The sequence below is a fragment of the Cherax quadricarinatus genome, chromosome 56 (assembly GCF_038502225.1).
Source record: "Cherax quadricarinatus isolate ZL_2023a chromosome 56, ASM3850222v1, whole genome shotgun sequence".
NCBI lineage: Eukaryota > Metazoa > Arthropoda > Malacostraca > Decapoda > Parastacidae > Cherax > Cherax quadricarinatus.
The window spans coordinates 18,537,488-18,551,698 of NC_091347.1; the positions used below are offsets into that span (position 1 = coordinate 18,537,488).

General features: G+C 40.9%; 1 protein-coding gene across 2 annotated transcripts in view; it reads left to right on the forward strand.

The window, feature by feature from the left end:
- The first annotated feature begins 4,046 nt into the window (after nt 1-4,046).
- Psa (puromycin-sensitive aminopeptidase) overlaps nt 4,047-14,211 on the forward strand; it is a 100,396-nt gene continuing 90,231 nt past the window's right edge. Inside the window, exons 1-2 of one of the 2 annotated variants that reach the window (XM_070097123.1) lie at nt 4,047-4,074; nt 9,247-9,394. In XM_070097123.1, the coding sequence (XP_069953224.1) occupies nt 9,272-9,394 (123 nt within the window). In that variant the 5' untranslated portion in view covers nt 4,047-4,074; nt 9,247-9,271. The other variant, XM_070097122.1, reaches the window with a different exon arrangement.

The window sequence follows — 14,211 nt, forward strand, 5'->3', positions numbered from 1 at the left end:
TCGAGCTACCTTCCTCTTCCATTGATCAAACCTGATTATCTTTCATTACCAAACAGGGCACTGAAGATGTCTAAAGAGAAGTCTGCAAGCTCTTTGGTAAGACATTCTTTTAATACATGATGAACTGACTGCATAACCAGGCTGGCCTCAGAGGTGCCAGAGATTTCTCCATAAAGTGTCACTGTCTGAATCTTGCAAGTCCAATATGTCAGCAGTAAAAGTTTACCAGGAACACTTATATGGTTTATGGGAAAACATTGTTAGTCACTGCCTTTGCCAGTGATTTTGGAAGAGTTCAGAGAGCACTGGAAAATAATTTGAATAAAATATGTTCATGAGGGGGGAGAGGCACTAAATCCATATGGGTCCTACAGGACCTCAGGAAATTAGAGGTAGTCATGTACGGTTTAAGGAAGGGATTGGTCAGGTCCAGTTCCCTGGTTGTGTCACACCACCTGATGGTTGTGTCACCCCATCTGATGGATGTCACCCAATCTGATGGATGTCACCCCATCTTATGGATGTGTCACCCCATCTGATGGACATGTCACCCCATCTGATGGTTGTTTCACACCATCTGATGGTTGTTTCACACCATCTGATGGTAGTTCTGTGTTGTGTTACTTCACCTCATGGTAGTGCTGTTGTGTTACTTCACCACATGGCAGTGCTGTTGTGTTACTACACCTCATGGTAGTGCTGTTGTGTTACTACACCTCATGGTAGTGCTATTTTACTTCACCTCATGGTAGTGCTGTTGTGTTACTTCACCACATGGCAGTGCTGTTGTGTTACTCCACCTCATGGTAGTGCTGTTGTGTTACTCCACCTCATGGTAGTGCTGTTGTGTTACTTCACCTCATGGTAGTGCTGTTGTGTTACTTCACCACATGGCAGTGCTGTTGTGTTACTACACCTCATGGTAGTGCTGTTGTGTTACTCCACCTCATGGTAGTGCTGTTGTGTTACTACAACTCATGGTAGTGCTGTCAGTTGTTTAACTACACCACATGGTAGTGCTGTGGTCAGTACCTGACCAGGTCGGCTGGTCAGGTACTGACTAGGTGCCTGTCCAGCTCCCTTTTGAAGACAGCCAGGGGTCTTTTATAATATCTTCATTTCTTCAAGTACATGTACAAGGTATACAGGCCCAGCAGACATCAGTGACCTACTACTATACAGAAAGCCCCTTATATGCAGGGCATTCTGGGCACATTAGGTCAGTTTTGTCCTAGGATGCGACCCACACCAGTCGACTAACACCCAGGTACCCATTTTACTGATGGGTGAATATAGACAACCGTTGTAAGGAAATAAGCCCGATGTTTTCACCCTTGCTGGGAATCGAACCTGGACCTCAACGTTTGAAGCGAGAACTTTGCCTACTAGGCTATGAGCCACCCTTATGTTTGCTGAGAGGCAGGTCTTGGGCCCCTAGCACTGATTGTGTTGTCTTTTAGTGCAGTCCACCTCATGGTAGTGCTGTGGTCGGCAAGGACGAAAACATTGGGCGTGTTTCCTTTAACGACTGTTGTCCATGTTCACCCATCACTAAAATGGGTACCTGGGTGTTAGCCGACTGGTGTGAGTCGCATCCTGGGACAAAATTGACCTAATTTGCCCGAAATACTCCTCATAACAAGGGGCTTTCTATATAGCAGTATGTCACTGATGTCAGCTAATCCTGTATACCTTGTACATGTAGAAAATAAAAATATTGTTATTATTATCATCATTATTATTATTACTACTATCTTAATCTCGGGTGTGAACATCCCAGACCGTTTAAGTCTCAGACCAAATGGTTGTCCTCTTGTCCTCTTTTACCCCCTCCCTCCTTCCAATGACTGACGATATCATTGGCCTACTGGTCTTCCAGCTCAGGCTTACACTACTGAAGTCTACCAGCTCAGGTTGACACTACTGAAGTCTACCAGCTCAGACTGACACTACTGAAGTCTCCCAGCTCAGGCTGGCACTACTGAAGTCGCCCAGCTCAGGCTAACACAACTGAAGTCTCCCAGCTCAGGCTGACACTACTGAAGTCTCCCAGCTCAGGCTGACACTACTGAAGTCTCCCAGCTCAGGCTGACACTACTGAAGTCTCCCAGCTCAGGCTAACACAACTGAAGTCTCCCAGCTCAGGCTGACACTACTGAAGTCTCCCAGCTCAGGCTAACACAACTGAAGTCTCCCAGCTCAGGCTGACACTACTGAAGTCTCCCAGCTCAGGCTAACACCACTGAAGTCTCCCAGCTCAGGCTGACACCACTGAAGTCGCCCAGCTCAGGCTGACACTACTGAAGTCTCCCAGCTCAGGCTGACTACTGAAGCCTCCCAGCTCAGACTGATACTACTGAAGTCTCCCAGCTGAGGCTGGCACTACTGAAGTCTCCCAGCTCAGGCTGACTACTGAAGCCTCCCAGCTCAGACTGACACTACTGAAGTCTCCCAGCTCAGGCTGGCACTACTGAAGTCGCCCAGCTCAGGCTGACACTACTGAAATCTTCCAGCTCAGGCTGATACCACTGAAGTCTCCCAGCTCAGGCTGACACTACTGAAGTCTCCCAGCTCAGGCTGACACTACTGAAGTCTCCCAGCTCAGGATAACACAACTGAAGTCTCCCAGCTCAGGCTGACACTACTGAAGTCTCCCAGCTCAGGCTGACACCACTGAAGTCTCCCAGTTCAGGCTGACACTACTGAAGTCTCCCAGCTCAGACTGACACTACTGAAGTCTCCCAGCTCAGGCTGACACTACAGAAGTCTCCCAGCTCAGACTGACATTACTGAAGTCTCCCAGCTCAGGCTGACACTACTGAAGTCTCCCAGCTCAGACTGACACTACTGGAGTCTCCCAGCTCAGGCTGACACTACTGAAGTCTCCCAGCTCAGACTGACACTACTAAAGTCTCCCAGCTCAGACTGACACTACTAAAGTCTCCCAGCTCACGCTGACACTACTGGAGTCTCCCAGCTCAGGCTGACACTAGTGAAGTCTCCCAGCTCAGACTGACACTACTAAAGTCTCCCAGCTCAGACTGACACTACTGGAGTCTCCCAGCTCAGGCTAACATATTTCATCACTATGAGCTCCATTCTGCTTGGTAGAAAACTGCAGGGAAATTCTTCATTTGTGCTTTAGCACCACCACCAGGCCCGGTGGCCTGGTGGTGGTGGCCCGGTAGCCTGGTGGCTAAAGCTCCCGCTTCACACACGGAGGGCCCGGGTTCGATTCCCGGCGGGTGGAAACATTTCGACACGTTTCCTTACACCTATTGTCCTGTTCACCTAGCAGAAAATAGGTACCTGGGTGTTAGTCGACTGGTGTGGGTCGCATCCTGGGGGACAAGATTAAGGACCCCAATGGAAATAAGTTAAGACAGTCCTCGATGACGCACTGACTTTCTTGGGTTATCCTGGGTGGCTAACCCTCCGGGGTTAAAAATCCGAACGAAATCTTATCTTAGCTCAATTGGTAGCGCACTCAGCTCATACACTGAGGTCCGGAGGTCGATCCCAAGTACGGATGGAAACATAAGGACGTGTTTATTCAAGACATTTCCTGTCTATGTTCACTTATCACTAAATAGGTACCTAGGTGTTAGTTGACTGGTGTGGGTCGCATCCTGGGACAAAATTTACCTAATTTGCCCGAAATTAGGCCATACAGTGACATACTGACAGCAGTATGTCACTGATGTCAGCTAGGCCTTTATAGCTTGTAGAAATAAATATTATTATTATTATTATTATTATTATTATTATTATTATTATTATTATTATTATTATTATTATTATTATTATTATATAGAATACAGTAGCAGCTCAATGCTGATAATGTTTCCATTTTTAATATATTGTATAAAAACGGAGAGGAACTGCTAATTTGTAATGTTTAATATAAGTTGCTTTAGTTTATATAATTTGTATTGATTTGTTTAATTTGCACTGATTAGCTTAATTTGTAATATGTATTTTTTAGAATTTAAGATTGTTTTTAATTTGTATAATATGTAAATTGTTAAAGATGATTATTGTTACATAATGAAGGAATACGATTCTTTAACTTTTGTAAGAGCATAACTTTTATTGTAAATTATTTTTAGTTTTTCCTGTCGATGATATTATTTGTGAAGCTCAGAGTGTGTGACTGACATTCAGTATTATATATTTCATACATCTAATACACTGTAAATTGTGTATACGCATTTGTTGCTTCATTATAAGACAAGTGAATGTTTGTTAGAATGATGTGGTAGGTAGACTTCACCAGTAGAAACATAGATTCACAAGAAGCTTTAATGAGACTGGCTGAGACAAGCTTGAAGCACGTAAATATTGAGGCTCAGTAATATTGGTGGTGTGACTAGTGGTAAGTAGCAACATCTCTCATCTGTGGAGTGTGATAGACAGCAGACATCTCTCATCTGTGGAGTGTGATAGACAGCAGACACATCTGGTGGAGTCCCTGGGGCCAGGAGAGCCACTTCTTACCTTCAAGTAAACTGCACACAAGCTCAAGATCTCTCCTGTGTGATGTAAGTCATAGTGTGTGTGGCTTTACTGCATCTTGACGCCAGCTTTTATCACTGTTACAAGAAGTGTTGCTTCTCAGCATGAAAGATGTGTTGAGAGAAAGCCAGCAACAACTGCCTCCTCCTCACTATTACTACTCTTAATAGCTTTACTAGTCACCGCAGTCTTATACTCACCGATATGAAATATATTTTATTAACCTAGAGGGTAAACCCAGGATAACCCATTGGAAATACATCACTGACTTTTTTTGGGTTATCCTAGGTAATTTATACTGTATCATATTTATTTATTTGAACATGATACAGAGAAGTACAAAAGAATACAGTTAAATGCAGCATGCCAAAGCCAAAGAACTTTGTCCTTGGAAGCAAAAAGAGGAATGTATGAGAGTATAGTTTTACCAACGCTCCTGTATGGGTGTGAAACATGGGTGATGAATGTTGCAGCGAGGAGAAGGCTGGAGGCAGTGGAGATGTCATGTCTGAGGGCAATGTGTGGTGTGAATATAATGCAGAGAATTCGTAGTTTGGAAATTAGGAGGAGGTGTGGGATTGCCAAAACTGTTGTCCAGAGGGCTGAGGAAGGGTTGTTGAGGTGGTTCGGACATGTAGAGAGAATGGAGTGAAACAGAATGACTTCGAGTGTATCAGTCTGTAGTGGAAGGAAGGTGGGGTAGGGGTCGGCCTAGGAAAGGTTGGAGGGAGGGAGTAAAGGAGGTTTTGTGTGCGAGGGGCTTGGACTTCCAGCGGGCATGCGTGAGCGTGTTTGATAGGAGTGAATGGAGACAAATGGTTTTTAATACTTGACGTGCTGTTGGAGTGTGAGCAAAGTAACATTTATGAAGGGATTCAGGGAAACCGGCAGGCCGGACTTAAGTCCTGGAGATGGGAAGTACAGTGCCTGCACTCTGAAGGAGGGGTGTTAATGTTGCAGTTTAAAAACTGTAGTGTAAAGCACCCTTCTGGCAAGACAGTGATGGAGTGAATGATAGTGAAAGTTTTTTTTCTTTTACGGGCCACCCTGCCTTGGTGGGAATCGGCCAATGTGTTAATAATAAAAAAAAAAAATTCTACTTAATACTAAGAAATAGTATATCATAGTTGTACAGTAGGAAAGTAATTATTTCATAGTTGTACAGTAGAATATTAATTATAAATGAATCAAAATTTGTATAATACAAAGATATACGTATTTATATTCTAAAATGCTTTTGTGAAAAACAATGATTCAATTATATTCATGTCAACAATGGATAAAAGGTTCAATGTGATTGTTTCAGTTATGATGTGGGAGTACATAGGTGAGTAAATGTGTACTGAGTATTTAGCATTTAGTCTAGGGTGATTAAGTGGCTTTTGAGAAGAGTCTTAAATTGATTTTCAGACTGGGTTTCTTTAATATCTTCTGGTAATGAATTCCAGATTTTGGGGCCCTTTATGTGCATAGAGTTATTACACAGTGTGATATGGACATGAGGTATATCAAAAAGAGATCTGTGTGTTGTGTTGTGGTCATGTGTCCTGTTTAGGTTGGTGAGGAAAAGTTTGAGTGGGTGGTTTATATTTGCGTGTATTGTTCTGTGTATGTAGTAGGCACATGAATAAGTATGAATGTTCTTAATGGTAAGCAGATTCAGACTTTTGAAAATTGGTGGAGTATGCTGGCAGGAGTGGGAATTTGTTATCATTCTTACTGTTGCCTTTTGCTGGGTTATTAGGGGTTTTAGGTGATTGGATGTTGTTGATCCCCATACACAAATTCCATATGTAAGATAAGGGTATATGAGTGAATGGTACAGTGCCAGGAGAGCTGATTGTGGAACATAGTACCTTATCTTTGATAATATGCCTACAGTCTTGGAGATTTTCTTGGTGATTTGTTGTATGTGTGTCCGGAACTTAAGGCTACTGTCAAGGTGGATACCTAGGAATTTTCCCTTTGTGAGTCTTGTGACTGATAATCCATTTAGTGTAATGTTAATTGGATCATTTGCAGCTTTGTTTCCAAACTGAATGAAATAGGTTTTATCTGTGTTCAAGGTAAGTTTGTTAGTCATCATCCAGGCAGATATTTTCTGTAATTCAGCATTGATTGTGTTTGCTAGTATGACTGCGTTTGGGTGGGAAAATACATATGTAGTGTCATCTGCAAATAATATGGGTTTGAGTAGCTGCGATGCATTCGGTAGATCATTGATGTAGATGAGAAAGAGGAGTGGTCCAAGGACGCTTCCTTGTGGGACTCCTACTGTGATTGGTTGGGTGGAGGAGTTTGCATCATTTGCATACACATATTGAGTTCTGTTGCTAAGGTATGACTTTAGGTAGTTGAGGGAGTGGCCTTTGATACCATAGTGCATTAATTTGGAGTACAGTAGTTCATGGTCGACTGTATCGAAAGCCTTATGTAAATCAATGAAAATGCCCAGCGGGACTTCTTTCTTTTCAAGTGCGGTATGTATTAGTTCTAGCATGTGTATGACAGCATCATTTGTGCTTTTATTATTTCTGAATCCAAACTGACAAGGGTTTAATATGTTGTGTGAAACGAGGTAGGAATAGATCCGTCTATGAATTAATTTTTCAAAGATTTTAGAGAGCAGTGGTAAGTTAGATATTGGTCTATAGTTATTCAAATCATCTTGGTCACCTCCTTTATGGATCGGAGTGACCCTCGCTATTTTGAGGATTGTTGGGAAGGTAGATGATTCAATGAATTTGTTAAAGAGCATTTGGTGACAGTACTTGAGAAGCTTTTTTGCACATAAAAGCAGGCAAGTTGTTTATGTCTCCTGCCTTGTTTTTAAGGGTGTTTATGATGAGCATAACTTCAGTGGGGTTGGTTGGAGCTAGGAATAGCATAGTATTTGGGTAGGTTCCTATGAGGTAGTCTGATGGATGGGCGTTTGTGCTTGGTATTTTGTTTGCTAGATTTTTTCCTATGGTGGAGAAGAAAACATTAAGTCTGTTTGCTGTTTCGGTTGGAGTGAGTAGGGGTTCATCTGATTTTGTTAGTTTGATTGCTTTGCTTTTGGATAACTTTTTAGTTCCAAGAATTTCAGATAGAGTTTTCCAGGTTTTTTTCATATCACCTTTGATGTTATGTAATCTATTTTCATAATACAATTTTTTTTGACCTTCTTATTAGGCTGGTAAGTTGTTCTCTAGTTATTTGACTCATTCTATACTGTTTTTCATATTTGTGCTTTGTGTTAATGGATTTGACGATGCTTGGTGTTAGCCAGGGATTATTCAGTCTCTTTGCTGTGATCTGTTTAGTTTTTCTGGGGCAATGTCTGTTGTAGAGGCATTGGGCTTTTTTTAGAAAATTATTTATACATTCATTCATATCTGTATATGTTTGAAGCTCATTTTGCCAATCGATGTTATTCATAGCTGCTATAAAGTTGTTAACTGCTGTCTCTTTATGTAGTCCGAAGGTTACTTTAGTAATCTCAAACTGAAGCAGTTTCTTGATAGTTGCAACAGGACTCATAGACATAATACTAGGCACAAAGATCTGTGACATTCCCCATGTCCAGCTAAATCTCTTCAAAAATTAAATGTACATAAAAGGGCCCAGAATCTGGAACTCTGCCAGATATCTCCTGAACCATTGACTCAGCCAGCATTTTCAAAACTACCATTAAAAAGCACCTTATCTCCCTAGCATATCCCAGCATCAACTGAATACATAAACGCTATAGATGAATATTCTCAATGTCATGAACATATGTAAAACGCTATGAACAACATATGCTTACTCTCACTATCTGTAACCCCTCCCAAACCTGTAATTCTCAACATTATACTTATTAAAACCATATAGAATGAACTAATTTATTCATTTATCTTGTAATCATCGTAAACTCCTAAATTTACTACTTATTGTTATTGCCCTCTTAATCTTAAGTTAGTCTTCAGTTTGCTCAAAATGCTCTGCATATATTATTATTATATTGGTGATGATATGCCTCACTATCACTTGACTCAGCAGTATTTGCTTTGTAATCATATTCCTGTCCACTATTGTTGCTCAAACTGTTCGCTTCACTATCACTTGCACGTGTATAGACTTTTTGTCTCTCCTGTGTCTGTGTACCTAGGCTAGATGTGGATACCACAGCTATATCTTGGGTTTTGCTTATATTACTTACATTTTTGGTGTCACAAACATCTTCATTATCTTCAAAATCAGGAAAATTCTTTTCAGAACTCCACTCTATCTTCTGAAATCCATCCTAAAATGTGCCAGATTTCACTTGAAACCAGTCCCTGGTGTCTCCTTGCCATTGTTTCAAAACTGCTACTAAGGCTGTGTTACCCACAGTGCCCTGGGACTCGCCATTTTACAGTATTCACATTTTTTTTTTATTTGCAGGACTTCAAGGAACTTAACCCCTCACGAATTTGGCAGCCAACTGCATTGTGGTTCAGGAAAGAATCTCCAATTGTAACATGGGTTTCTATGGGAAAATAGGTTCCAAGTTCCAAATAATCAATTTAAATCTTTCATGAATGCAGTAAAATTACAAGTGGGGGATCTACTGCATTTACTATTATCCTCATTGATTTTTTTATGACATTTTGACAGCTAGCAGAGATGTCATGAGTTCCACTTGGACTGTATGGTTAAAAGAGCATTTAACTATGTTTTGACCTCGTGTGATATAAGACAACTTCATAGATAATGCACATTTTCCAGATTCCTGCTTGTCACCACCACCACCATGCCAGAACCAAAGCCATTTGAGCGCCTCCCTCAAAATATCAAGCCTAATCACTACAAAATTACACTCCAGCCAAATCTTGTGAAATGTGTTTTTCATGGCTCACAGGAAGTAGATATTGAGGTAGGATTAAGTAATCATTGTATATACAGTGCTGGTTTTGCAGTTATTGTACTTGTGCCTGGTTTTTTGTCCCTGAAATTTTGCTGCATGCCTCAGGATCAGAATGAACGGACAATCCTCATTTAACATTGTGGTTCACTTTAACATAAAAACAAAAAAAAAAAAATGCAAAAGGACCATTTTGTAAAAGATTTAATTTCTTCAGTTAAAAATTATGTTCTTGCCAAAAAATATGTTTTATGTTTTATCTTGCACAGTAGTTAAACGAACTATGTACATGGCTTTGTTTATAATGGGTAATAAAGATACATGCTGTAGATGCACTCCAGGCCAATGGTTGCTATACAAAGGTGAAACAAGCCACAAACACTTTTTTATTTTTCCAATACATCGGGTGTCTCCCACCGAGGCAGAGTGGCCCGAAGAACATAAGAAAGAAGGAACACTGCATCAGGCCTACTGACCCATGCAGAGCAGGTCCATGCCCCCTGGATTAGCCCAATGATCCCCCCCCTCCCAGATTAGCCTAATGACCCCCCCCCCTTCCTCCTGGATTAGCCCAATGACCCACCCAGTCTGGTCACCTCCACTCAAGGAAGGAGCATGGCACCAGACCCAGCAGCACAAGCTAGTCAGGTCCAACTCACACCCACAGACATCCACTCATGTATTTATCTAATCTATTTTTAAAACTACACAACGTTTTAGCCTTAATAACTGTACTTGGGAGTTTGTTCCACTCATCCACAACTCTATTACCAAACCAGTGCTTTCCTATATCCTTCCTGAATCTGAATTTTTCCAACTTGAAACCATTGCTGCGAGTCCTGTCTTGGCTGGAAATTTTCAGCACGCTATTTACATCCCCTTTATTTATTCCTGTTTTCCATTTATACACCTCGATCATATCCCCCCTAATTCTATGCCTTTCGAGAGAGTGCAGATTCAGGGCCCTCAGTCTATCCTCATAGGGAAGATTTCTGATACATGGGATCATCTTTTTCATCCTCCTCTGTACGTTTTCCAGAGCATTTATATCCATTCTGTAATACGGTGACCAGAACTGAGCAGCATAGTCTAAATGAGGCCTAACCAAGGATATATAGAGTTGAAGAACAACCTGAGGACTTCTATTATTTATACTTCTGAATATGATGCCAAGAATTCTGTTAGCTTTATTGCGAACACTAATGCACTGTTGTCTTGGTTTTAGATTACTGCTAACCAGAACTAAATCCTTTTTGCAATCAGTAGTATTAAGATCTACATTATTTAATTTATATGTGGCATGGTTATTTACCTGTCTAACATTTAGAACTTTGCATTTGTCAATATTAAACTGCATCTGCCACTTCTCCGACCATTGCATCAGTCTATTCAAATCATCCTGGAGTGCTCTAGTGTCCTCATTAGAATGAATTGGACAGCCTATTTTGGTGTCATCAGCAAATTTGCTTATGTCTCTATTTATTCCCTCATCTATGTCGTTTATGTAAATTATGAACAACAACGGGCCCAACACTGACCCCTGAGGAACACCACTTGTGACGTGCCCTCATTCTGATTTCTCCCCATTTATGCAAACTCTCTGCTGCCTATTTGTCAGCCATGCCTCTACCCAGGAAAAAATTTCTCCTCCTATTCCGTGTGCCTTAAGTTTCCTCAATAGCCTCTGATGTGGAACTCTATTGAAAGCCTTACTGAAGTCCATATACACAATAGGAAAAAGAAAAACACTTTCACCATTATTCAACACTTGCACCATAATTCACACATAATCACTGTCTTAGCAGAAAGGCCCAGTTATGACAGTTTAGATGTCACTCCAAACAGCCAGTATCCCAAACCCCTCCTTTAACCCTTAAACTGTCCAAGCAGATCTACATTCACATGCGTAGTGCTCCAAAAGTAGATCTACATTTCTTTTACATATTTTCAAATATGACAAAAAAAAAACACGTAGATCAAAGTTTTTTTACACGTTTTCAAATGTAAAAAAAAAAAAGATTACTTTTTTTACATACTTTCAAATGTTGAAAAAACGTAGGTCTACGTTTGGACAGTTTAAGGGTTAAAGTGCAGGCATTGTACTTCCCACCTCCAGGACTCAAGTTCAGCTAACTGGTTTCCCTGAATCCCTTTGCTCACACTCCAACAGCTCGTCAGGTCCCAAAAACCATTCATCTCCATTCACTTCCGTTTAACACACACACATGCCTGCTGCATGTCCAGGTCCCATGCATACAAAACCTCTTTTACCCCCTCCCTCCATCCTTTCCTAGGACAACCCCCTTTCCTTCCTCCCCACCACTACAGATTTATGCGCCCTCCAAGTCATTCTGTTTTGCTCCACTCGCCTTTTTTTTCATCGGTTCTATGGTTAATCTCGTTCTTCATAAACCCATCTGCTGATAAATCTACTCCCAAATATTTGAACACATTCACTTCTTCCATACACCCTCCTTCCAGTGTGTTATCCAGTTTTTCTTTACCTTACTCGTTTGATACTCTCATTACCTTACTCTTATCTATATTCACTTTCAACTTTCTTTCTTTACACACCCTCAAAAACTCATCCACTAACCTTTGCATCTTCTCTTTAGAATCTTCCAAAAGCACAGTGTCATCAGCAAAAAGTAACTGTGTCAGCTCCCATTTTGTGTTTGATTTCCCATAATGTAATTCAGTCCCTCTCTCCAGCACTCGTGCATATACTTCTTTTACACCTCCATCTATAAATATGTTAAACAACCATGGTGACATTACACATCCCTGTCTAAGGCCTACTTTTACTGGAAAGTAATCTCCCTCTTTAACACACCCTAACTTGAGCCTTACTGTCCTCATAAAAACTCTTTACAACCTTTAATAACTTACTACCAGTCCCATACACTTGCAACATCTGCCACATTGCTTCCCTATCCACCCTATGCTTTTTCCAAATCCATAAATGCAATGAAAACATCCCTACTTTTATCTGAATATTGTTCACTTATACACTTCAATATAAACACTTGATCTACACATCCCCTATCCATTCTAAAGCCTTCTTGTTCATCTGCAATTCTGCTGTCTGTCTTACCTCTGATTCTTTCAATAATAACCCAACCACTTTACCTGAGTATACCACTTCACTTGGTATACTCAGTAAACTTTCTTCTTTCAACGCACCAGCCATATCCCACCGAGGGGGGTGGCCCAAAAGGGGGTTACTAGCCCCTTGCTCTTGGCATTTTAGTTGCCTCTTACAACACGCATGGCTTACAGATGAATTATGTTCCATTTCCCCATGGAGATAAATGGAAATGAACAAGAACTAGTAAGAAAAATAGAAGAAAACCCAGAAGGGTGTGTGTATATATATGCTTGTACAAGCATGTGTAGTGTGACCTAAGTGTAAGTAGAAGCAGCAAGATGTACCTGAAATCTTGCATGTTTATGAGACAGAAAAAAGACACCAGCAATCCAACCATCATGTAAAACAATTACAGGCTTTTATTTTACTCATTTGGCAGGACGGTAGTACCTCCCTGGGTGGTTACTGTCTACCAACCTACTACCTAGAACTCAATCACCTTCTTCCCCTATAATTTTTACATTCTACTTTGTCCCCCTTTTCCTTATGTAAGGGAATTATGCATAAGATCTGCCAGTCCCTAGGTACCTTCCCTGCATTCATACATTTATTGAACAAAAGTACCAACCACTTCAAAGCTATGTACCCCCCTGCTTTTAACAACTCCTGCATTCCTTAGGCACCAAACTAATGCCTTTCATAGTAGTCTAGTTCATACCTTTCCACCTGCTACTAATGCTTCTGGAGTCTAAGATTCATATTAGGAAAAAATGTGTATAAGGGATGTTTCAACAAGACATTGTCTGTGGAGGCTAAAAGAAGGGTAGACAGTTTTGGCAGAAGTCCAATTGATAGGATAACTGTGATCTCTAACATGATGGAAAAGAGCATTATTAGTGTCAGCAAGTCTAATACGTCTTTGGTGCTCTTTCTCTGTCCTGTTAGAGATCACAGTCATCCTTTTAACTGGTCCTCTACCAAAGCTGTCCGCCCTTGTTTTAGCCTTCACAGATGCTGTCTTGTTGAAGCATCCCTTATACACTTTCCTAATATGAATCTTAGTCCTGGCTTTCTCTCTTTAGATGCCTTCCTCTTCTCATTACAGTGTCAAATGCTTCTAACTTCAGGACACTCATTACTTGACCTCCTCACCTTATCTCTTCTCCTGCCTATGTGGGTTCTGTCCTATTGTATTTTTTCCCTGGGTTTTATCCTACCCTTGTGGACTATTAACACTCCTGCAGTGCTCCTGTTTCTTCCTCTTGTTCTTAAATGACAACAACAACAATAACAACAGCAGCAGCAGCAGCAGCAGCAGCAGCAGCAGCAGCAGCAACAACAAAAACAAGAACTACTAATACTACAGCAACAGCTTCACTTACACTCCACAATTCACTTACACTTGTGCCACCATATCCCTGTCCATCACCTCTACTACCTCCTCTACTTCTACAATTATATTACTACTGCCTATCATTCTACTACAGTACTCCCAGCCCTGCCCCCCCCCCCCTCTTGTATATACATATACTGGTTCTCTCCCCTTTACACTTCTGTATAGCTAGTTAATAGCTCAAGTCAGGCAGAAACATGGTCATAAGTTTCACTCTCCTGTTTGTGGGTTAGTTGTGCATTGTTTGTCACAGTATTGTACCTTTTTATTCTTTTTGAAATACAAAGCAGCATTTGTTATTTGTACATGTTCTGTGTTTTGTTCTGTTAACATAAGTTTAGAGTCTGG